The sequence below is a fragment of the Trachymyrmex septentrionalis genome, unplaced genomic scaffold, assembly GCF_001594115.1.
Source record: "Trachymyrmex septentrionalis isolate Tsep2-gDNA-1 unplaced genomic scaffold, Tsep1.0 scaffold71, whole genome shotgun sequence".
NCBI classification, from domain to species: Eukaryota; Metazoa; Arthropoda; class Insecta; order Hymenoptera; family Formicidae; genus Trachymyrmex; species Trachymyrmex septentrionalis.
In genome coordinates this window covers 1445039-1471199 of record NW_017305895.1, presented here as the reverse complement: position 1 = coordinate 1471199, position 26161 = coordinate 1445039, and the positions used below count along the sequence as shown (strand labels likewise).

The window sequence follows — 26161 nt, the reverse complement described above, 5'->3', positions numbered from 1 at the left end:
CTTTAGCCTTTTCTTCGCTGGATCTAGTAGGAAGCGTAGGAATCAAGGTAGGAACCAATCATATTAAAGAATCACTAAGCGCTAATTGAGTTAAATTAGTTTTCTCTGCTGAACGCAGTCATTGTTGTACAGTCGTGGACAGAACTGTTGCAAAATTTATTTTCCGATGAGTTTCTAAATTCAGCCTTGCTCGTAAAGCGATTGAATGGTTAAACGCCATTTAAGTTACGTCCACAAAGCCTATTCTATAATAAAGTCGCAAGCTGTAAGTTATAAGAAATTAACCATCAATTTTAGTCGATTATTTTTGTCGATTATTTAACTGTGATTGGTCAATTTCTTATAGCTTACAATTTGCGACCCTATTATAGAACAACGATAAGAATCAATTGCTTCGTAAGAAGGCTACATTCCGAAATCCATCGAAAAGAAAAGAGTGTTGCAATTGTTTTGTCCACGACTGTACACGCTAAATTCATAATGTTAAATTATACTAATGTTAATTAATTTAAATTGTTTTCATAAAAAAGTATGGTGTATTAACATTACACATGCTAAGCATTAGCCGACAGCAGTTTAATTGAAAATAATCTTGTTAATAATTCCATAAGATTATTAATGAAATAAATATATCAGGCTCTCTTGTTTTAATAAGATATTTAATTTTAATAAGATAGGTTGTTTTTTTTATAAATATTAATAAGTTATGTGTGATATTAATACTGTTATGAATAAACAAGCTTATTTTCAATTAAACTGTTGTTAGCTGATATTATTTATGCATTATTTTTTTCATGTATAGGTTGCCATTACTCCTATTCAATATGTCGTTAATTTAAAACAGTGCGAAATTAAACAATTTAATTTAAGAAGTATATTTAAGTCAAACTTAGTCGAGAACTTAGTTTATTATTTTCTAAATGCGTACGTTAATAATGTTAACATAGAATATAAATGTTTATTTTTAATTGTTTATTTTGAAATCAAGCTGCTTAACTACAGAAATAGATTGATTTATATTTTGACACATGGAAGTAAAAAATAATAAAATGTCATTTTACTCAAGGGATTGATTTACTATTGTTCCTTTGATATCTAACAGTGCAATGGATTGAAAATAAAATAAATGATAGTCGCACAATTTTATTATGTATATTGAATTAAAATTTTTTAATTTTTCTTAACATGTATTAGTTTTTTTAATTATTACCTCTGTACTTTGTATCGTTTTTGTAAAATACAACGTATTTCCATATTTCTGAATTTATTCCGATATGGTTTTTTTGAACGCGAATCATCAATGAGAATAACTAACACATTCGTTATTTAAAATTGTTGAACAAGATTTAATTAAATATAAAATTGATAACCAATTAAAAGAAAATACATTATTTCTGCATAAATAAATGAAAAATTAAATTCTCTAATATTTACAATAGGATTATTATTCACTCTTTGAAAGTGAGAATCAGTGTATTATTATTAACTTCAGTATACTATACTTATAACTGATGTAATCAGCGAATATTTAGTGTTTTTTCGTAATAATATACTAATTCACTTTAGAAATTATGATTCCCTGCAGATTGAAATGCAGGTTGGTCTGCAGAAAATCATAATCTTTAAAAATGTATCAATGTATCATTACTCAAAAACAGTAAATATTCACTGATGATTAGATCTATTATAAGTGTAGCACTGATTCACTTTTAAAAAACAACTCGTAAAATGTATATTTTTTATGATCTCACAATGTAAAGGGCTGAAATGTCGAATATATCCGAGATAGAGATGGTGTTCCAATCTTCAAAAGATCGATCTTTCCAAATAATATTAGCGATTGTAAATCGATCTATCTTGCAACAATTTTTTAACTAAAAAGGACTATTTTAAAAACCGATCTCTTTGTAAAGAATTGTATCTTTTTTTTTACAAAAAGGATTTTTTGTCGAAACGATCTTTTTGTAAAAAATCAATTTTTAGAGAATGAATCGTACATCTCTGATCCGAAGTGTTGTTAATTATATTTCAACCAATGAAATCACTATTTCCAGAGACATAAAGCAGTTTCGTCCGTCAAGTATTAACAATACGAAAGTAACTCTCGTACCAGTCGCGTTTCATTTACATGTATCAAAACTTTTTTCATGAAAAATGCAAAATGTTTGCGCGCTGAAAAACTGATGTATTTCACGAGCATTTTTAATCGTTGTTATTTATTAATAATCTCACCTGCATTGTTATGTACAATATAAACGAATTTGACGTCCAGTTTTTCAATGAAATTAGGAAATTATACCAGAAATAATCTCGAGTAATCAAACTGTTCACTATTCAACGAGTAAATCAGCAACAATTCAGGAAATTTTGTAAATATTGAAAAAATTCATATATAAATTAAATTTTCATATTGCGTTATATCAAACTGTCGCTTCTTGCTAAATTATTAATGTTATACACTGAAAGAAACTAAATTATAATAAATATTTGTTTGAATAGTTCTAAGTAAATATTTATTAAGTGTAAACATATTATGTATTTATTTGATACAAAAAATTCATTAATTTGATTTGACTATCATTTTTGTTCTGTAATAAATATTTATTTACTGTAAGTAAACGTTTATATAGTAAGTACTATTCAAAGAAATATATGTTAAGATTTTCTTTCAGTGCTTTCAGTGTCTATGTAATGTTTGGAATATTTTTAAAGATTTTTATTTAATGCACCGCAGAGTTGTTTGTGCATTCCCTTGTGGAGTCCCCCATATACTGTATACTGTGTATACCATTAACATACTACGTTATACGAGACCGCTCGCACGAACAATTCTCTAGCCGCAATTGCCGAGTCGACAACACTCTATCTTGGTCCCCTTTGCCCCCTCTGCGTCTCAAACTTTTACAGTTTACAAGTTTACAAGTTTAGTTTTACGATGTAAAAAAAAAAACACTCGGCTATCCCTATCACTTCCTTGTGCATGAAAACAAGCGTGTAATTTCGTAACGCAGCAAGTTTCGCGGTCGCGAAAGCGCTGCTCTAATTTAACTTTGTTAGTCTCTTTGATTTCGTAAAATAATGTTGCATATTCGTAGCACTTGCGATAATTCGCACAACATTCTTGTCAACAGGATCGATCGACGGCCGGAGAGCAGCGCTCGGAGGTGGTGAATGTCGAAGAGGAAAGAGGACGACGAGGAGGAGTCGATCTGCCGTCGAAGGTAAAGCGAGGTGGAACCGACTGAAAAAGAGAAGAAAAAAAGAGGAAGGCTGAAAGCGAAGAGAGACACGGTGGTGGTGGAGACGGCAGAGGGGTCGAAAGGTTGAGCGACCTACGATCAAGACGAGGAGGAGGTGGCGGAGAGAAAGGGGCGGTGGAGAGAGGGCAGGAGGGGTAAGAGAAGGAGGGGGAGAACGATCGGAGAAGAAGGACGGAGAAATGATCTTGGTAGGTGATTGGCAAAGTGTTGCGGTGGTCGACTCCTCGACGAAAGGCAGATAGCGCCATTAGTTGTTGCCGGGGTACGGAACATCGGGCCCATGCGCGTTGCGGCCCTGGCCGTGGGTGAAGATAGGGAGGAGGAGGAGGAGGAGGAGGAGGAGGAGGAAGAGGAAACGGAGGGCCATACGGGGCACCAGCACGGGGCCCGTGGGCCCGCGATGCGCTCCGCGGTTACCGCGACAGTGGGGGGCAGGAGTCAATGGTCCATCACGACGTGTTCGATTTTCTTTGTGCTGTTGCTGCTGCCCGTTTGGATTCCGATGGCCGTCGTCGATGCGTCTCCCCTTCATCCCGCACCACCGTATAGAGGTGAGTCACATTTGGTGAGCTCTCTTTGTTATTCCGTAAAGTTAAATTGACTCGGTGTCCCCAAAGTTCGTATGCTGGATCTGCGCCTTCAAATCGAAGGTACATATCGAATTTGGGATCGAGTTGGGAAAAATTGAATTTTTACATACTGATTCTTTTTCGCGCGTGATTATTTGATTTTTTTTTTACGGAACATAGAAAATCAAGATTATTTTTTAGAGAATTATTAGTTTGAAAAAATTCTTAATAGAATAAAATAAAAAGGTCTATTAAAGTATCACACTTTTTATGCATTTTTGTAATATTCGGGAACACTTATAATGTTAACTTAGAAAGTTTTATTTAACAAATACGTAATTCCTTCATTTTTCGAAATATATCTTGTCATTCTTATTCAAATATTTTTAATATTTCAAATATTAGTGTTCTTAAATACTTGAATTGTAATATTAATTTTTTTTTATATATTTGTCAATATTATTGTTTTTATTTTTAAATAAATTAAGATTTTAGGACAGAATGTATAAATATAAAAATTAATGCTCATTTATTTTCTTATGTTATAAAATTGTTAATATTATAATCATTTGTATAATATTTATATTTATATAATATTATATAAGATGTTAAATATGTACGATATGTCTACTGAAAAATTGTCGAGTTTGATTTAGTAAAGTTTAAATTGAAAAAATATTGGTTTAGTGGCGATCGTATACCCATGTGAGAGTCTTCGGATGACTTATATCAAAATACCGCGCCGATCGATGTCCCAAAGGGGTCCGTCCTCGTCGATAATGGCCTTAAAGTCCGATACTCGCCTTTGTCCAATGTGTTCCTTTTGTGTTCCGATCGTTCGATTGGTAGTACTTACCGAAACAATGGTACGCTACCCTAAACGGTGTTCTAATTGTGATCTGGAAACACGTGACATAAACTGCGCTTAGCATTGCCCCATTGATCGTTCGATTTACTTCGAAAGTTGCTTAAATTACGTATTCAATGTCCGTTCGTTAAAATATAGATATATTACGTAATATGTAGTCGTGTCTTAGATTCCTTAAAATTAATCGGCTAGTACAAAAATCAAAAAGTATGGGAAAAGTAAGTTAATAGCTGTAAACAAACCTAATGAAACAACGCTAAGATTTATTACAAAGAATAAAATAATAACAAAAAGTTATTAAATTGAATGACGAATAACGATTTTTTTTCGTTTACTCATCTTTCGCTCTCTCGAGGAAAATAATTACACTGAAAAAAAAGATTGGTTGCTGCAACAAATTAGATAGTAAAATATAGCATTTTTATATGGCTGCAGCAATCAGTTTTTGGGTATAGCAGCGAATTTTTAATTGAGTTAGCCTATCGAAATCATATACTGACATTGCGGATAGGCTAACACAACTAAAAATTTGCTACGACTGGTTGCTGCAGCCATACAAAAATTTTATGCCATATTTTACTATCTAAATTGTTGCAGCAACTAATCTTTTTTTTCAGTGTAGATATTTTATGGCGGGAAAAAAGGGTGTAAGTAGCTGGACCCGAGAGTGACTAGATCGAATCCGAGTTTTGTTTCTCAAACAACTGTGTTGAGCCACATCAGAGTCTCATCACGCACATAATCATTAGAAACCCTTAAGTAAGATATTCAAGTCTGAATTCGATAACATGGCGATAACATTTGATTCTTTATTGTAGAGTATATAGACTTTCGTAGTCCACCTTATACTTTCTACAATGCCGCCATATTGTATTGTGAAAAGACTACTGATCTAAATTCTCACTTGAGGGTTGTCTTTTATATATTTTACTGTGCATCCACATTTAATAAAATTATACCGAATAAGTAGAATTTTATTTTTCACGTGATTTCCTGAAATACTTGTTGAATTCTTCAATCTTCGTTTTTGTGAAACACTATTGATTTTTAAGCTCTTTAAGTGCGTCAAAATATTTTTCTGTATTAGTGGATTGCTTTTGCATATATATATAATATGTATATGTATAACTATTATAAAAATATCGGAATATTACTAAATTTGTTATTTTGAAATCCAGCGATAAGATTGACGGATTTATGTGTGTGCATTTTCTCGGTAAAGTGGACGCAAAACAAGTGCACTTCGGCTGCTGCACTTGTCCGAGATCTGAAAACGCGTCTCTGAGGAGCTCTCTCAGCCGAGTGGTTGTGGTGAAGGCTCGAGCATTCGTTTTCTCTTAAAATTTCCGTGATCTTTTCATCCTAAAATACTAAAAGAGTTTCCGCGAAGTGAGTGTAACATTTCATATCTTGTATATAATACGCGCGAAAGTAAATTAAATTGATTTTACAGCGCTTTTGCGATGAGACGTCGGCATCTGAAGTGAATAGATTTAATTGATAGAGTGAAAGAAGGTCTTTGATATACAAGTAAAATCATATTAGCGACAGGAGATCCAATGAAAGAGTACGTATATATAACTGTAGCTATATAAATATTGCAAGAGTATTGTCATTGCTAAAAGGCAAAATATTTCAATGGATTTCAGATTGATTTTAATGGTTGAAAAAAGAAATTTTAAAAAAGTTCAATTTTAGCTTTGTAACTTATTCTCATTGATACCTTTTTTACAATTAAGATTTAGATTGCATTTCTATAAAAGGATAAATATTTTTGTATATTCGATGTTAAATGTGACTATCCAATTTTAATCTGCAATAAACGTTGATATTATGTATGTAGAATTAGTGAGTTTGTACTTTTATAACATATTAATATATTACATGCAAACATTCGATCAGAAATAGGAGTTCCGTAAATATGAATGTGTTCATTTAACCTATTATTGTGTATTTAATGATAAACTGCTTGATTCTACGTTCCATTAGGACTGTCGTGAAAGAAATTAGAAATAAATTATAGTTTCTAATTTTGAACTTTTAACCTTAAATAGGTAGGTGAATAAGTGAAATTAGAATAGCTTAAATTTTATTTTTATAGATATATTTTTTAATAGAATATGTATAGAGTTAAATTTATATTATTTTTATATTCTTAGGGGAGATAGAAGAATATAAAAATAATGAACTTTAAGACCTTCTAGACGATTTTTTTTATTTTCCTTTTGCAGAATAAGGTTTTAAAATAACTATGTATGAGGGTGCTGTGACTACCTATTCACTTAAAGGTTAAATATGAAGACAAGATACGGAAATGTCAAAATCTATTTCTATTTCTCACGTGGTATATATAAATTATATTATACCTAATTTTACAATGATCTTAGTAGTCATAAAAAAGCTGGTATAGTCATCGCGTTTTTTCCCACTGTGAGCAATCAAGCGCGAATTATATACGCTTTAAGGTGCGTTTACATCATGTGGCAGAACTCAAGAATTACGATGTAATGAAAAAAAAACTATGATATGTTAGAAAAACTAGTCTGGATCGGTTTTCTTTGACTTTGTATTATTAAAATAAATTCTCAATAACGATATAAAATTATTATTCTTTAGCTATAATAGAAATTTCTTTAACATTTCATGAAAAGGAATTTTAAAAATATTTTTTTAAAGATAAAAATTTGCATTTATAATTGTACACTTGTTTGTAGGAAAAAAGTCTACTAACAACTAATGACATAAAGCTTGCAGCTTACAAATGAGTTTTATGTCGCGTTCCTTTTTCTTTATTTTATAAAAAAAAAAAAAGTTAATGGGACAATTTCTTTTTATTTATTTGAAAATCATGAACGCTTGTTCGCCTTCTCAATCACGCCTGTGGTCACATTTGATACAAACGCATTTTTACGACGCAACTCATCTTCGCGTGACTCGCGCGATTTACCGTTTGCGCAACGCATTTTTCTTAGACAGCCACTAATAGAACATCCGTTTTCCTCATTGTGTGCTTTTCAGATATCACGCGCTCGTATATCAGATACTACGAGGCAGCCACATATGACACCGTAGCCTTGAAACGACATCGCAACCGGATACGTCGCGACGTCACCGACTTCGAGCAACCCCTGATTTTGAATCTGAAGACGCTCGATAGGTGAGTATGAGTTCCATAAGCAAACTCCTCTCTATCTCGGCACACACAGCACTCTTCCCTCACTCGCAGTGTGTTCCGTGCAAAGACGGAAAGAGATCGATACGGAATCTGAGCATCCAAAGAGTTTGCTGAAATATCAGGATCATCATCGAACGTCCAATTCTAAATCAAGATAAGGAATGTCTTTGAAACTCTTGAAAAATTTAAAATTCCGAATTCTACGATTCTACAGTGGAATTGAAGAATTTTGTGCGATTTAACAGTACAGACGGAAGTATCTCCGAGTACGTTACTATTATATGACCTCTTGCAAATGGCATTTCGAAATTGGCGAATACGTGTACCTCCTACACACTGCTCGTAAAGCGATCGCGGACAAAGTTGCGCCCAGTATGTGCCGCCCGCACGTTCTCGGTATGTCCTTGTTAGGTCAGTGGTACCTGAATCCGATTAAAGAGATGGTGATCAAGAGACTAACTCAATGTATAGTCCAGCTCGTATAAATCGCACGCGTGTTGCGAAATTATTTTACTTTATTAATCATATGTGTTAATTAATGCGAATATATCTTGTTTCTCTTGTTCTGCTATTGTCTCTCTTTTCTCTAAGATAGAAATTTATGATCTTCATCAAGAAAGAAAATTAATTCTGTTTACTAGCGTATTTCGAGTCACTAGGCATTCTTGTTTTTATATCACATAGGTCATTTTTTATTTTTACCTTTAATAAAATATTTCCTCTTATATATCCTACTACGTCCAATAAAACACATGAAAAATAAATATTAAAATGTTTTCTGAAGTGAGAACTTTTTGTTACGAAGCAATTACAATGATAACGCTTACAGTTATAACAATTAAAACATTCAGAAGACGCTTTCTCTGTCCTTCTCTCTTTTTTTCGCGTTGAATATCATAATATTTGTGCTCGCATGTTGAACTGGATTTACTATTGGGAGCAACAATCACGGAGTTTCTCTCTCACGGTTATTTAATATAAGAGATGCAACAAACACAAATGGCAGAAAGTTCAATTTATGACAGCACTGCAGTTCAGCAACAAACCGCGCTCTATCCACTGTCGGTGTATTAAGGCGGAACCGTTTAAATATTGAATCGCGCTTTCACTCACAGCGTATTTACGAACTTAAGAAATAGCCGTTAGGTAACGGTCCGACTTCATCCGTAGTTGGCCCCCCCCCAATTTTTAAGAAAATTAATTTTTTATAGTTCATTCGATTGCTTATCATTTGCACATTTATGAACACTTTGAATTTTCGTTTGCATACTTTTAGAGAAGAAAGTTGTATTAAAAAAAAATTTTGGGAAGCTAACTTCACACTAGCCCCTCAACTTCGAGTAAATTGGAAAAGGTCATAATCGATAGATTTTCGTTTGTATATTTTGAAAAAATTCCATTTTCCGTTTGCACATTTTTAGTTAAAAAGTTATTAACAATAAAAGTTTCGAGAAGAGTCGAAAACAATATTACGTTCGAATCGCACTTACTATGCTCAAAATAGCATACAAAATCGATAATTTTTTTTAAAGGTTTTTGTTTGCACATTTCGAAACAAATTGATTTTTTGTTTACACACCTTTATTAGGTAGCGTAATTTTGCAATTTTAAACGACTTAGTGATGAATATGACTGTTTGTTCCAAGAGGGAAGTGCTTTAAAAGATGTAGCGCAAAAATTGAAACTATGTGAATACGAAAGCGCATATATGGTATAGCACATAAATATCCTATGTATTTTCCATATCGATTGTTATTAACATGTGGGGGAGGCTGACTGACAGCCTACTCAGTCTTCTCAAAAAAATTTTTTTAGTTGAACGAAATGAGTACAAAAATTTTTTTTTGCGGATTTTGAGAACGCATAAATAGCGCATTATTATATAACTTATTCATTAAGATTTGGTAAAGTGGGAAGGGGGGCAGCTAGGCAGACATATTTATTGATATAAAGTTAGCCTTCCCAAAATTGTTTTTTAATAACTTTTTAATTAAAGGTATGCAAACGAAAAATCGACTTGTTTCGAAATGTGTAAACGAGAATCCATAGATTCATGCCATTTTGAGCATAGTAGGTGCAATTCGAACCTATTTCCCACTTTCGATCCTTTTCGAATTTTTTAATTGTGAATATCTTTTTAACTAAAGGTATGCGAATGAAAAATTGAATGTTTCGAAATGTGCAAACGAAAATCTATTGATTATAATCTTTTCGATTCAATCGAAGTTGGGGAGGCTAGTGTTAAGTTAGCCCTTCCAAAACTATTTTTTTAATAACTTTCTTATTAAAAGTGTATAAACAAAAAAAATTTAAAGTATGCAAATGTGCAAACGGTGAGCAATTGAATGAGCTACGGAAAATTGGTTTTCTCAAATGTGGGGGGACCAACTTTACGCGGGTTCCGATTTTGTTTTATCTTCCGAATTGTAACAGTATATACGATATGACTTTGTCGAATTTTTCCTAATTTGCTTATTTCTGTACCGCATGTAAATAAACAAGCAAATTATAAGCTTTTCATTTCTCTGATATAAGTATATATTGTATTATATTTTATTAACAATATTTTTTATGAGTTACAAAATTACGTCTTGCTTTTATTATTTTTTTTAGTATAGAATGTAATAGAAAAAAATTAATCTTTTTGTGAAAAATTATGTTTTTTTTTTATTTCAATTCATAAAGTAAATTTGAATTTCATAGTTCTGCATATAACTTTAATTCAAATGTCAGCCATAAACAATAGAATTTTGTTTTGTGTCAAATAACATAGATACATATATTTTAGAAGACTTGTTTATGTCTTCTGACATCTTTTAGATACTCACGTTGTCTGAGATTGTTCAAGAATAGACGAATTAGTTTAAATCAAACGGAATTTTGAATTCGATATTCCTTTAACTATAATTCATCATAAATATTAAAACGATTATAAATGAAATAGAAATTAAATTAATAAATGGAAATAGAAATTGAGTCTATAATTTTGGGATTGATTATTGGCATAGAAATATCGGCATTTGTGACAAAAAGCAAGAATAAAAAATAAGATACATTTTTATTAATGTCTTTTAATTTTACTTTTATTGATTTTTTTATCTTTTTAATTTTACATAATTTAATTTTCTTTTCGTATCGAATCAAATTTGGCAATTTTTTTGCGCTGGAACGTATTATATTATTCCACATCGTCATTTTTAAAATAAATTTATTACTTTTTAAATTAATTAATAAGATTACGTACGTAGATCAATATTATGTACGTAAAATACAACGTAATATATCTTTCTAATTATACTATTAGATAATTGTACCAATCTAGAATAGATCATATTCAATGAATTGTATAATTGCATTAACCGCTTTATTCGGTCTGTTCGAAAATTTACGTTTATATATCAGTATCAATATTATGTGAACAGAAATATAAACTTTCCAATTATTATACTATTAGACAATTATATCAATCCATAATAATAGATCATATTAAACGAATTGTATTAAACCCGCTCAATTTGATCTGTTCGGAAATTTCGCCGAATTCTGCACTTCGTGAGGAAAGTGAGACAACGTTAAATACATTTGTCGAGCTATACATTATGCAGGAGACCGTGACGATCGCGTGCACCATGTATGTAGATTGCAAAGTTACAACGAATGGTCCAGCATCTCAGCCGTGGCGAGGTGACTCGGTAGAAATGGTTTACGTGCGAGCCCATCGGCGTCATTTCTTCTTTCTTCCTACTCCTTCCACCCTCTTCCCTTGGGAAAAGGAAAGGGAGACAAGTTCTCGAGGAAATTTCGCCCGTAATTCATAGACGTTAAGCTAATTAACTGGCTGGTACTTCTTGATCCGACAGTCCGGAGGATTTGCGGCACTCTGGAGAGGGAAAGAGGAAGAGGAAGAAAGAAAGGAGAGAGCGATTCTCTCGGCGAAGCCGAGGAGTCAAGGAGCGAGCGAAGTCGAATCCTGTGATTTCCGCGTGCTGGATTTAAACGCGTGTAATTACCACTAATTGCGATGACGACGACGACGACGACGACGACGACGACGACGACGACGGTGACGACGATAACGTGATGTCATTGTCCTTCTTTTGCGTCTCTCGCTGGTGTGATTACTCGTTACTTTCGAAAATTTGCCGCAGAGGAAATCCGTTGCTCTACGTGTGTCTCCTTAAAGTTGTGGAATTAGGACGTTGGTGATGTTAGTGCAACTGGTCTGTGTGTTGGGAATAGTTGTCTTCTTCCTCCTGAAAAAGAGATGTGGTATCCTTTGTATCTTCGCTTAGCGTGGAATGAACGTTGACGGAATAAGGTACGAATAAGAATAGTGTACCTCTAATGGTATTTATTTCAAATTTTTGCATATAAGTAGAAAACACTTTACATATTTGTGCAATTTTTAGCAGAGTCAATTATGCTACAATCGATCGCGATTGCCTGGTTACAGGCCATTTATTTCATTGCGCTACGACCGTGCTGTTATCATACTACTGTGCATTCCGTCGAGCACACAATATTCGCTACCGTCCTACGTTCCAGCAATTCCGGAGAGTATCAGTCTCGAAAGAATTTTAGTTCGCGAAGAATTTTCTACGTAAAACTGTCCAGGGAATGTTAAATAAATGAGTACGAGAAAAAGCCAACTACGATAGCAGAAAAGAGATGGAGAGAGAGGGGGGGGAAGGGGGAAGAATAGAGAGGGGAGAGAGAGAGAGAGAGAGAGAGAGAGAGAGAGAGAGAGAGAGAGGATGGAGATACGTATTGGCATTCGCGTTTCACACACCTCCTGCATCGCAAATTTCTCGTCCTGGGCGACAAACGGCATGCAGCCCTTCTCAAGCTGGCAGGAGACATGAGAAACATCCCTCGATCTCCACCTTCTCCTCCTCTTCCTCCTTCCTCCTCCCCGGTCGCTTTCACAGTCCGCCAATGTAACTACAACGTTCGTCTCTTTATGTAAATCGGTCGAATCCACGTCGGGCAATAAAATGTAAAGCAGGAGTGCGCCGTGCGATTCCCTCCATCTCTCGTCGTCGTTGTCGTCGTCGTCGTCGTCGTCGTACCAAGCGCCCGCGCAACATCCTCCCGCCGTCCCTCGTCGCCACCGCAAGACGGTAGCGTTTCTACCCCGCTGCACCTGGTACAAACTGGCAAGATAATAGTTGAGGAGAGGAGAAGAAAGAAGTTTCTGTGTGGCACACACGTTGTCGTTCTCGTCGTCGTAGCGGCCTCCACTTCGGTGGCCGTTCTAGTCAAGTATTGTATTGTACGATTTTCCTTCCCCTTTTTCTGTGTCGCCGTGCGACCAAGCAAATTTATTGGCCATATCGCGGCAAAGTCGCTGGTTTATTCTCATGCTTTGTGAGAGAAGTCCGCCGTTCGTCTTTCGCGAATTCCGTCGCGGCATTGTTCACGAAATGCATCTGCGATTAGATCGCGATATATTTGTTCTACGTTTTCGTTTGCTTTCGATTCTGCGAAGAAAAATTATATAAATAATCGGCGTGCAAAGAGCTTCGCTTATATCCTATTATTGGGGATCGTTATTAAATGTCAATTTCTGCTTAATTTTTATAAAACATTTTGAAACTGCAAGAAAGTTAGGAAAGAGTTAGTTCCAGAAAAGTATTGAAAGATCAATATCTGTACATATTTTAAAAAAGAAATATTGAACTCTTTTGGATGACATATTTTACTCTCTTTATAATATATAGTAATAGAATATACTTGTATAATATATAATCTTAGCGCCAAGACACTACCAATGTCTCCGGGTGGTATTCTGTTTTCTAAAACATTTGTAATGTATAAAACATTTGCGCGTATATTAGAAAGAAAAAATTGTTTTTTTAATTCTGCAATCTGAGTCTTTTTTGTCCAGCTCCAGTTTTTACTATTTTAGTAAAGGCTTTCAAAAAATGTAGAAAAGGTTTTCAACATCTCTATCTATTACAAAGTTTTTTTTCACTCAAACGTAAAACTAACTCATCTTTCAACTCTATTTAATTTGCCTTCTTTTATTTTGGAGTGAATCTTTTAATTTGAGAATGAAATTTCGCTCGTGTGTCAAAAACCATCTAGACTAGAAGGCAGACGTTAACATATTTTTCTTACATTTTTAGAATAATACAAATTTTTTCCAACTACTCGCAATAGTTTTACCGGTTTTGTTTGACTTTGTTAGCCACATGAGAGAATAAACTTTCGCGTTATGTCCTCAGCGATTTCTTAGTATATGGCCTAGTCTTGGGAAATGGGAAGCAGTATGGTTAAGCCAGGAATAGATATTGTGTACAGGCGACACCTTCTCACTTTTCTAACCGCCGCGCCGCGCGCGTTCGCCTCTCGGTGGATGACTTTGCGCATGAATAGACCATGTACCTCGACGCACTTCTCTCATACGTTGTGGATCCAGTTTTCCTGTACGTGGGCACGGGCATAGCATTCAGTGAAGCCAACGCATCGTTTCGCCGTGCATACGGGGGCGATGTTATGGGCGGTTATATAAAAGCTAAAGAGCACACGGTCAAACCCGTGTTCCACCCTCTGCCACCGAAGACACGCGCGTTGTCTCTTTCGATGCAATAAAGCGAACTTCTTGTTGCGGAAGCGTGGCAAAAATGGCGAAATTTACCCTCCGGCGCGGCGCAACGAGTCGTGTGTGTGCTCTTATAATCGTTATGAAAATAAACGTAGTAAATATCGCGCGCTTATAATCATTATGAAAATAAACGTTACGCGAAAGTTGTAGTCTCCAGGAAAAAAACTGGGAAATTATGCGAACTATTTTTCCGCTTCGCGGCACGGTCGTTGTAGCTCGTAACCGTTACAAAGAAGCGCGATCATCGAATTAATAAACGGCAGATTTCCCGATTGCGTTAAATCGACATACTTCGTAATAGTTAGGAAGAGCCGGAGAATTGTGGAATTAAGAAATACGAGGGCAGTTTGATAGGTTAGTTATTTAAGAGTTAGAATTTAAGTTAATAGAATTAAAACATTCTTTTCCTTTTATGATTATTTTTTAATATGGTTTTTTAAAATGTCACTAACTTATTAAACTGCCCCCGTATTTATTAATCTGTCGTACATGCTTCAATTTCTTAATCGCTTACTGTGAGAAATATTTGTGATAATTGGGATACAGAGATAGCTTACCATTAGCGAAGTTTATCTAAAAGTCGATTGACAGAATAGATTCGAGAAAGGAAGTATAGCGAAGTTCTACTTTTGCCAAAGGAATTTGGCGTCGAGTTTTTCTCGAGGAAAATTTAATCTCTTGATGGCGCGATTCCATTAGATCTTTTTTATTTAAGATTGAATATATATTAAACTTTAAGTAGAACAAATTTTTAACGAAAAGCAGTCGATATTTTAATGCTTTAATAATCTCTTTTAACGACCTTTTATTTTATACTGGCTCTTTTTTTCTACGGCACATTTTCTGTTATCCGACGAGTGATAGTAAGCTTTAATTAGAACGTCTTGTATACAAACTTACGAGAGATTATGGCGGATGCAACGAGAGTTCGTCTTTTATACACCAGCTTCGGGCGATGAAAGCGGCACTTAAACGACTTTTTCGCGATACTGCAAAGATATAACACAACGAGCCTCCCAAGACAAAGCTGACGATTTAATGCGCGGTCCGTGCAGCCGACGTTGGATTATTATGAAAATGATTGTCGCGGAAGCAGCAGTGTGTGCACTATAAAGAGTCGCGACTAATTGTTATGCTTCCCCTAATTCTTCGCGTAATGCGTCCCAACTCTAGCCCTGTATATCTTTATGGTAATCCAACGTTTTAACGTCTTTTTGCCGGGTATGCTAAAGTCGTTTCTTCCTTCGGTGTCTTCGCACTACTATGATAATAAATGCTGCGAAAAGAATTAACGATCGTCCCAGCAGGTCTCTAAATATAACAGCGCAAATAGTCTTTGTTGCTGACGCATTGAGAATTTTATCTTTTAAAGATGAAATTATATTTTTTCCAAAAGCGTTCGAGCGACATTTTTCTAAAAAGGAAAGTAAAATTGATCACGAAGTAATTAACAGTATTTATTATAAAATACATATAATTAGGCATATTTTAAAACGCTCACAGCGTTTACATTGCGTTATAGTAATATAAAGCACATACAAGAATTAAGTAACAAAGGATTGGACAAAGTAAATGGATTTTCTTGTCTTTTTATATATTTTTGATAATAAAAATAATTTGCTAATTATAAATTTTATCGAATTGATGTTAAGAAAGAATTGAATATTATAATAATTAATCAAAGAATTACGTTTTGCGAATAGCTTTGTATTTCAGGTATATTTTGCATATTCACCGTGCAAGTCATTTAAACGTGAATTGCGTTCTGTTGGTTTCGCTTGACCTTCCACATAAATTCAGCATCATCGTGGAATCGGGCTTTCACGAGATATCCGGAAGCACGTCATGTATTTGCGCATTGTCATTGTGAAAGTCACATATATAAGTTCTAGCACCGGTTTTGTTCAATGACAATCACGCCGTTATTTCATCACATCTTGCGATGACCACCAGTTTCTCGCCGACCTTTGATTGTCATCGTATGTCAGTCACCTGTCATTCTATCACAGCGATTATCTTTGTGCTAAAAATGGAGTTACTTATTAACTAAGTAAGGATTTGTAAGAGAAGAGAGAAATAAAATTATAAATAAGAGCGCAATTAATCATGTAAAATCCAGAGACAAACTAAAGAGCAATTCGAATATTTTGAATAAAATAACAAACAATTTATGGATTATCAACGCGGTAAATTAGTGAAATCTAGTTTATATTCGCGTTTGTTTTTGCAACGTTAATATTATACAAATATTTTACTGTCGTATTTTGTAGCATGTGATTTTACAATCTTGACACAGTCTTGGTTAAATACATATGTTGCGATGTACTTAATTTATGTATATATAAAGTATATTGGCAATGTGCATGTACGGTATATATTTAACTAAATGGATGCATTTTGGTTATAAATAAAATAACTAACATATGCGAAGCATATTTATGAAGGCACTAACGAGTTCTTCAAGCATTCGTTTCAATTTACCATGCTCTAATATTGTACATATTTATATCCTCCCTTGCAAAAAAGGTTTTCTTCATAATTAATTCGCTGCTGCATTTTGTGCGGGATATAGTAATATGGCTGAATTTGTTTTCACAAAAAGCGCGTACACAAACTATTTTGACATACATATTTGCCTCTTTGTTAGGAAAAAAACGAATATTATTGTGTTCCAATCATAATTTATTTTTCTGCAAAAATAGATAGGATTTCTTCGTTTTTGTATTATAAAAAGTTTTTATGTTATATTCGAAGCAACAATTTATTTGCGCAATTTTATTTTTGCTCATATTTCTATGGCATATTACATCAGTTGGGGAGCGAATATTTATGAAAACGTCAATAACTTTTCTACACCTGCATTATTTTTCAATATTTTAATTTCCACGCTTTCAAGTTTCATCTTTCTTGAAATGTTCGCTTTTATAATTTATTAACAATATTTTTACGGGGTAACAATATGATTTGATATGACAGATGTAGAGCATGAAACTGCTATTAAAATTATTAGGGCATTTATTATGTTCTTATTTAATTGAGTTTTTATATTAAATTAAAGTTCCAACGTATAGACGAACATTTTAAATTTTTGGGAGTGAAATTTCACCGAAAAAGCAGTGATAGTTGCATTAGTCCGGCAAGTTTACTCCGTTGAAGAAATGAATTTTCTAATCTAACAAGAACTTTAATGATTAATATCTCATTTCGTGAAATAGAGCTTTTTTTCTGTTGGATTCGTTCATTTTGTGCAAAAATACGTCGAACTATAAGTCTGTAATTTTGTCAAGATGTAAGGGGGTTAAATTTAACATTTATCAGAGTGAAATTTCAGTCTCTTCTTTTGGAGAGAGTGAAATTATTCACTCTGCAGAGAGAGAGAGAGAGAGAGAGAGAGAGAGAGAGAGAGAGAGAGAGAGAGAGACTAGATTGAAAATTGAAACTCGCTTGGAGGGATTCTTCGCTCTTTAAGAGTGAAAAAATTCATTCCTGCCGGACTGGCGCAACTATCACTTTTTTGAAATTTTGAGAGTGAAATTTCACTCCCAAAAGTTTAAAATGAAAGAGACTAGGTACACATACGCTCGCTTCCGAAGTTATGATTTATTTCTGCCATGTGGCCTCTTTGTCATAATTGAATGTCGTGTTCGGCGTTGGTGAACGTCACCGTATGATATTAATCCGTTTCGCGTACTCTTCTCTGCGGAATTCGATGGCGCGAACGTCAATCTTAGTCGACTTTGATCTCGTTAAAGGCGGATTTGTTACGTAAATGCCACTTGCAGGAGTGAAAGAGCGTGTGTATATTTAGCGCTGAATCCGTTAGTGGCGAGAAGCCACCACCTTCGATCCATATGATGTTACATGGTTTCGTCTTAAGCTGTCTTTGGAGGTTCGAAGGTTTCGAACGTTTCGAACGTCGTAGCTTGAAATTGTAGGAGACATCCATCGTATCAGATCACTCTCGTGAGTTCATTCGCAGGGAATGAGAAACGATAAGTGTCACGATTACGAGAAATCACATTTTATTTATCGGCAAGAATTATTTTGAAAGAATTTTATTTTAAATATTTAAATTATCAGAATTCTCTGATATTTCGTTGAAATATATTGATGTATACTTTCAATATAGCGCGGATATTTAAAATGTTTTTTTTTTTTTTTAAATTATCGATGCATGTTCTTTCGTTATCGATATTTTGTTGTCATTTTACTATAGCTGCTTTATTCTATCCATACAGTTTAAAATATACTCACATAGTAAGTACGCACGAACTTATGAACTGACCTGACATTTCATACAAAGTATCACTCGAGAATGATACTACGCCGCGATGGAGAAATCAAGATATTTATTCTCTACGTACTTGCGTTATTTTCCTCTTTCATGCGCGAGCAAATCGGCATACTGTATGAAGAGCTTGTACAAGCCGATACCGGCTTATGTATATTTCAGTTAAAGTAATACGCTTTTTTTTTTTATATATAAATCCAGTGAGATGGTTGTGCTCGAGGATTTTAGCTCGACGTTTTAGCTGTATATAATATGACCCAGAATCCTTTGTCAATCCTTTGTTTCTATGCGAAACGGTGTACTTCGAACATTACAGCTACGCGAGGAATTTACCGTATTTTACTCCCCATTCGATGTTGGAAAGATACGTATTCGGCAGATCTCTTTCTCTAAAATAAAACTTGAAATACTTTCTCTGAAAATAGTTCCTCTAGATAAATAAGATACAATCTTTCGTAATCGTAATACGTACACACACTTAAAATGCTTCGTTCTTTTGCCTCGACGATTCCTTTTCCTTTATTCATGTTATTACCAGATTATCGGCCTTCTGCGTAATGATCCGGAGCGAGCCGAGTCGAGATATTATGGCACGCGAGAAACGCCGATAATTACTTTTCCAGTCTCAAAAAATTCTACGGCATTTCACAATCACAATTTATCTTGCAGATCCTGGACGATACGCTTGTTTCACGACGCGAGTCTGTTTAGCAAGGATGTATCCTTTGAGAGCACAAACGGACCGATATCCTTCGACACATCGCATTCCTACGTCGGTACTGTTTTGGGTAAGTTCGCTTATACTTTTATTTCCTCATCGATCGAAGAATACACAAATAGCTCTTCATACATTGCTTTAATATAACCATTAAATGTGACATAAAACGAAATTAAATTAGCACAAATGTACTATGTTAAAAATCGACTTGAATTAAATTGAATTTCCTATTTCTTCGTGTAGTTTATATAGAATTTTTCATCTCATTACATACGCATTAAATTATTATCTCTCGCTGCGTTATCGATACTATTTTAACGCTGCGGTAATTTTTGTTGAAATTATTTAACGATTTGGTCGCTGTAGCTCGCATTCCGCCGCGGTTATTAATTTAATATTCAACGTATATTGACGACAAAAATAGTATAATTTTACGGAGAACTATGATATGAATATTATGCGTATTCTCTTGTATAATAATTATTAAAATTTTAATAATGTAATTATAATATGTAATTGATAATGGAAGATCTATTTTCTCGATATTTTATTATATTTATCCCGCGCTACATAGAAGATCGATTATTCACATTGATTTAAAGATAAAACACAAAACGCGTGTGTCAAAGGGACTAATTACGTTGGTAGATAATGCCGCAACCGAGTCGCGGATTTTGATTCGAGATTATCCCAGGATAATCTCAACAATCCGATAATCTCAATGCTCTCTCTCTTTCTCTCTCTCTGTCCTATGCTGCGTGTCAACGTCATAGAACGGCGCACTGAGAGCGCTGTTGATAGTCATTGCAGCAACCGGATCAATATTTATACACGCTCATTCTGCGTACCGGAATTACATTGCGTAAACGAGGCGTATTACTGTCATTAAGCCGACGGCGTGGCACCGCGCGATCACGGGCGAAAGAGTAAGTAGTGTCAGCACATTTCGAGATTAGGCGTGGTATTATACGTCGACGAGCGTGTGCATATCCACGGACAAAGTAATTAGCCGGTATCCCTCAACTTCAACTTCGTGATGGATAGCGTGCGGCCACCCTGTCCGCTATTTCGAGGCGGTTTCCGCTTGGCACATGTGCAGCATTCGTCGCCCCGGTAAGAGCAAGCTTCGGCGTACCTGAGGGTGCCTTGTTTAAATCCTTTGATGCACTCTATCCGTTTTCGTATTACTGAAAGATTTTACCTGATTATAATTGAATACTGGTTGCTTCAATCGCCACGCGGTGAAATTGCAATTTGAGCACAAACGTAATTTTAATTTAATGAAGAATTTCAAACGTAAAGCATAGATAATATACAGTGAAAAAAATTGACTAAATTTTAATTTATATTTTTTGAAGTAGTACTTACAGTAAATAAATATTTACTTAATAAAAAATGATAGTTAAATTAATGGTTTTTGTATCGAATAAATATACGTTTATATTCAGTAAATATTTATTTAGAACTATTTAAACAAGCATTTATTAAAATTTAGTGTTTTTTTTTCAGTGTACTGTTGACGAAATTTTGTTAATAACGAACGCATTTATTGTGATTATCAAATGTTACTTTTTCGCGAGCAGTTCAGTCGAGGAGCATCTCCAACTTTTATAATTGTCACAATAATTCACGTTTAGTTTAATATATTTTTCGAATATATCTATAACGTGGAAAATAATTATTTTAATAAATTAAGCCGTACGTTTATACAACTTTGTGCTTTAATTTAAATGAAAATAAGATCTTACAATGTTTATCGGTTTTTCTATCGATTTTTCCAAACCCACAGGATTTCAGCATGCAAACAACGAAAATATCTGAAAACTCAAAAGTTATGTTCAAAATGGATTTTTCTTATCTCTATATAATGGTCTTTCAGGATATCCTTTGTATCTTAATAAGCCAATATTTCCAAAACTACATGCATAACAAGTGAATTATGTGTAACGCACGGGGATTTATTTTGATTCCCAAAGTGCATCAGAGGATTAACGCTTTGTTTAACGTCATTACATAACCGCAGATGGTTTTCCGGCTGAATACGATTTCAGTAATTCATTGAGCACGCCCTCATTAGTTCGCGTCGCTAATGTGCCCATAAATAATTGAATTTGTTCCGTGTTATGCGAGTCAGATACGAGAGGGTCTGGTGAAATAATCCTTCTTGATTGGTCCTTATAAAAACAATTTAGTGATTTATTAGTACCGCGTCTAGTTATATCTGTGTAATTAATTGGATGTAGTTATTCCTTTCGAACGTAGAATGTCGCAGGAAGTTACGATTAGAAATCTTACATTCTTCAATTTTACAAGTGTGGGAAAAGACTAGATTGGACGGTTTATGCCGTTGGTAATTTTCAATACGAAATATCCTGATAATTTTAAACTTTAAAGAAAAAATTTGTTGAAGTAAGGTTGACATCAAATTAATCAAAGTAAAAGCTTCTTTTTGCCATGTAGATTATTAAAACTCGTATCCTCTGTTTAATTAAACTCCTTCGAGTTTCGATTGCTTTTAATATCTTTTTACTAAACCGTACTGTTCACAATAAGTAAAAGATATTTCCGAGCTATTACATCTTCTTTTTCATCTCTTACCAGCAAGATGTTTTAGATTCTACAATATAGGTTTTTGTAATAATACTGAGCCCACTAATAACAGCGTCGATTTTTAGTAATAATTTTCTTTGTCGAACATAAGCAGTCTAAATTGTTAAATTATTTTTAGAATCTCTTATAATATCTCTTATAATCTCTGTATAATAGAAGAAATAATGTCTCTGCTAACAGTAAAAATATACTAATTCATTATAGAATCTACTATTTTGTGTGAGTTAGGTAACATTATCACTTATTTCCTTCAATAAAATAAAAGAAATTAATTTAATTTAATTTAGTTTATTGCAAAAGACTACATGTTAACAGAGTAATAGACATAAAATATGATACAATAGACTATAGCATAACATAAACATAAATATAATAGACAATAGTAACTTGCAAATGGTTAGGCATCAGCAAAATTGCTGTTACAAAGCCTACCAGTAACAAAATCAGAATAAGACAACAATGTAATAAGAGGTAAACCAATTGCTGAAATCGGGGGCTTAGTAAATAATGATAAAACAGTAATAATACAGGAAGTAATAATAACAGGGGTAAGCTGTCACGGAAGACTGAAAAAGAGTCAGATCGATCGGTGACGCCCTGCACGCCCAACCAGTATCAAATATTCCCCTCGTAACTTTCCGCGACTCTCTCGTTGCGACCCGGAGCGATCGAGAAATAAATTTCGCGTTCGAACGAGCGTATCTCGAAGCGGGTCGCGTGCGCCTCGCCGCGAACGCATCGGAATGCGCGACGTACAATGGACGGAAATGCAGGCTGCGCAGTTCTCGATTTCAATTCGAAATTATTTGAGAGCCGCGCGCGTGAATCGCACGAGGTACTGTTTGGCGCATTGCGAAGAGAACGAGAGAGGCCATTGCGTTCGAATTTGCAAAAAAAGTTGGGAATTTCGCGTATGAATTCCAGAATGAATTCCTTCATCGTTATTTCGCGCGTTTCTTTCGCATTTTCAATTTGATAACACACTTATATTATTTTTCAATCATGTTGTTTGTAATGTACACTGGATGATTTTTTTTTCTTTTTTTAATGAATAGTCGTCAGTGAACATTGTGCTGTAAACGATTTTTGTCGCGCTCTGTCTGATTTTCCACGGATCATATTAGCCACTTGACATTTCCGGATAGCACGTTATTTTACTCTCGTCGTTACGTTAAACTAGGGATCCCATTTCGTCATAGCCATCGCCGTTGTCGTAGTTTCTCGTCGTTTGGAAACGTGCCAGATTCCCCTATTGGAGATACACTGCGCGGTTACTGTACCGGAGGGGTCACGAATAAGAGGTTAGTACAGACCATAGACTTTCGGTGGGAAATAAGCGTATGTCTATGGTTGTGACTAGAAATATTGGAACCATGGATTTAAAGAGCGATAGATTTACAAGCCGGTCTTTTTTGTTACGAGAATCTCTTCACACAATGTTCGCGAATTGCAATTGTTTTCGTTACACTGTTAAAATTACAGTGTCAAATTTAATAATTTGAATCGCCACTGCTTCTATTCAGCGTATCGTTAGTTTTATACATTTTTTAGTATAAAATAACGATATATTGACGAGCAATGACGACTTAAATTTGACACTATACAGTACAGTACAATAAAATTTTAATGTCTGTTTTTACAAATTTTTATTTTAATAATTATACGCTCTGCGAATATAAGTATACGTCTATGGTTGCGACTGAAATCATTGGATTTAAAGAGTGAAGGATTTATATAAATCCATGGATTTAAGGAATGACTGAAGGATTTTTATAAATTGGTCTTTTTGTTCGTAGCGAGAATTTCTTCAACCTTCACGAATCGCAATTATTTGCGTTATTATAGTATATAATAAAACTTTAAAGTTTATTTTTACAAATGTTTGTTCTAATAATTATGTACCTAGAAAATAATTAAGTGAATACTAAATAATCGATAATTTTGTTTACTTGTGTTTTTACATGCAAAAGAGATTTGTCTTATCTTTTCTGTACATGGAAATATTTTCTTTGATATTAGAAATAATATATTGATGTATATGTAAGAGAAATAATATTTTCTAATTTTATAGATAAATAAAAGTATCATTTAGCATTTAATTAAGCATGTGTGTGCGGGATGTTAGAATAAATCGAATTTTTACACGTTTAACTTAACAAATGTCATTTTAGGTATTACGATTTTGTATTTGTATGGTCCAAATTACGAGAGTTGCGACATTACCAGCTATAAGACTCTAAATTTTGATTATGAATTAAAAAAAATTTCTTCGTAAGAATTAATGGTTAAACTGACAAAAACGTAGGTACGGCATTGCTTGAATCGATGATGGTTGATACTAGTGCATCGTCCGAGCCTTGTAAGCGTTTCAGCAGGAATTAGGCGGACACATATATCGAACAATAGAAGCAGAGAGAGAGAGAGAGAGAGAGAGAGAGAGAGAGAGAGAGAGGGGGGGGGTCGGTGTGGTACCTATAATTTCGGCGTACGGTGAACTAAACGTAACCGCAAGCTCGCGAACGGACCAGAAACTTGATCGTGCATGCGGCCCCATCGCTTCGCCGGATCGTGAATCGTGAACGAGACCATCGTCGCCGTCGTTTCAGCGATCGGGATTGCGGGGAAGTTGAACCCAGCCGTAATAGCGTCTTGCCGTGGGTAATATCGGAACGTCGTAGTCTTCACTTCGACGACTTAGGCCGCGGTTACGGCATCGTAAGTACGCGAGTTTCCAACGAGCGTTCTTGCACGCCGACAAATTTCTACTGGAAAATCCGTTGAACTGGCAGACGAGAGCTACATTCCAACTCATTTATTGTAATTGCATTCGCAAGTTGAGATATAATTACGATTCCATCGGGTTTGCCTGCATTCACTTTAGTATTTGATTATATAGCAGCCGTAGAATTAGCTTCATTTCAACTGGATGTATTAATCACATCCGTTTTATTAACTGTCGGTGGTCGTCTATGTGATACAATTAACCGAGATGCATCTAAAATTACGTTATAGTCTCACCCCAAATTATTTGCATTCGTTCCAATATATATTATACTCTGCGGAACAATTAATAATTAATTAATTAATTAATTATTTTTATTTATCTTATTTTTTTATGTTGAATGACTGGCGAATTTATTGAAAAGATAGATTGCACGCCAAGATATTTGTATCTTATTCTATTATATCACTTTCATTAATTTTAACGTATTTAATTAATGGCCTTCGTTTGTTTTCCTAATATTAATGTTTTTAATTATATTTCATAATATCGTAAACGGATTAAAATTTAAGTAACTCCTGGATAACTTAAGGATTATAGTTGTAGATAGTACACTGCATACGGGTTATTGGCATAGTGAACGTGCATAGGAATTTGCCGATCAAAACTAATTAAATGTGTCGAGATAAGTGAAGGTAATTACACGCTACGTGATCAGATCTCGCATTATATGGAGTATCCCGGAACTTTGCATTCGCCGTTGAATACTATGGATTATACGTACGGACATTATGATCTAACGATAAATATTTATTTCGAAGATAAGATCAAACGTAACGTTTTGGTGCGACAGACATCTAAAAAGAATTCTCACGAAAAACTTCGCGAATAAATAACAGAACTTTTTTTTTTTAGATAAGCACAGTTCTAAGTAAATTCTAAATTAACGGAAATGTAATTTGTATGGTAAATTGTTTACGGTACAGTTAATTTTAGTTTGACAGTAATAAAAAATCACCACAAACAATAACCTTATTTCAAAACAACCATTAGCTGATGCAGGGAAAACGGTAGATAGCCTGAAGCAGGTAATCCAAAGTCATCTTGACTTGATTTACCGTATTTGATTAGTTCCGACGTCTGGTACGAATTCATCCGGATGAGTTTCGGTCGGAACGTGCATCCATAACCGTGGCCTTAAGGTGCGTTTACACTTTACGCAAGCACCAGCTGTTGCCCGTACTCGCAAACGTTTACACTACTGCAGATGAATTTCTCCTGAGTCAAGTGAATCAGATCTTCGTGCAATATTCCCAAGCTCGTTTGGCGCTGCAGAACATA

The 26161-nt window shown here is 34.5% G+C and overlaps 1 protein-coding gene across 1 annotated transcript in view; it reads left to right on the top strand.

Moving 5' to 3' along the window:
* LOC108753777 (disintegrin and metalloproteinase domain-containing protein 10) overlaps positions 1-26161 on the top strand; it is a 69495-nt gene that overhangs the window by 9281 nt on the left and 34053 nt on the right. Inside the window, exons 2-4 of the mRNA XM_018495667.1 lie at positions 3132-3811; positions 7716-7854; positions 19440-19558. Coding sequence (XP_018351169.1) covers positions 3541-3811; positions 7716-7854; positions 19440-19558 — 529 coding nt within the window. The 5' untranslated portion in view covers positions 3132-3540. The remainder of the gene's footprint in view (positions 1-3131; positions 3812-7715; positions 7855-19439; positions 19559-26161) is intronic.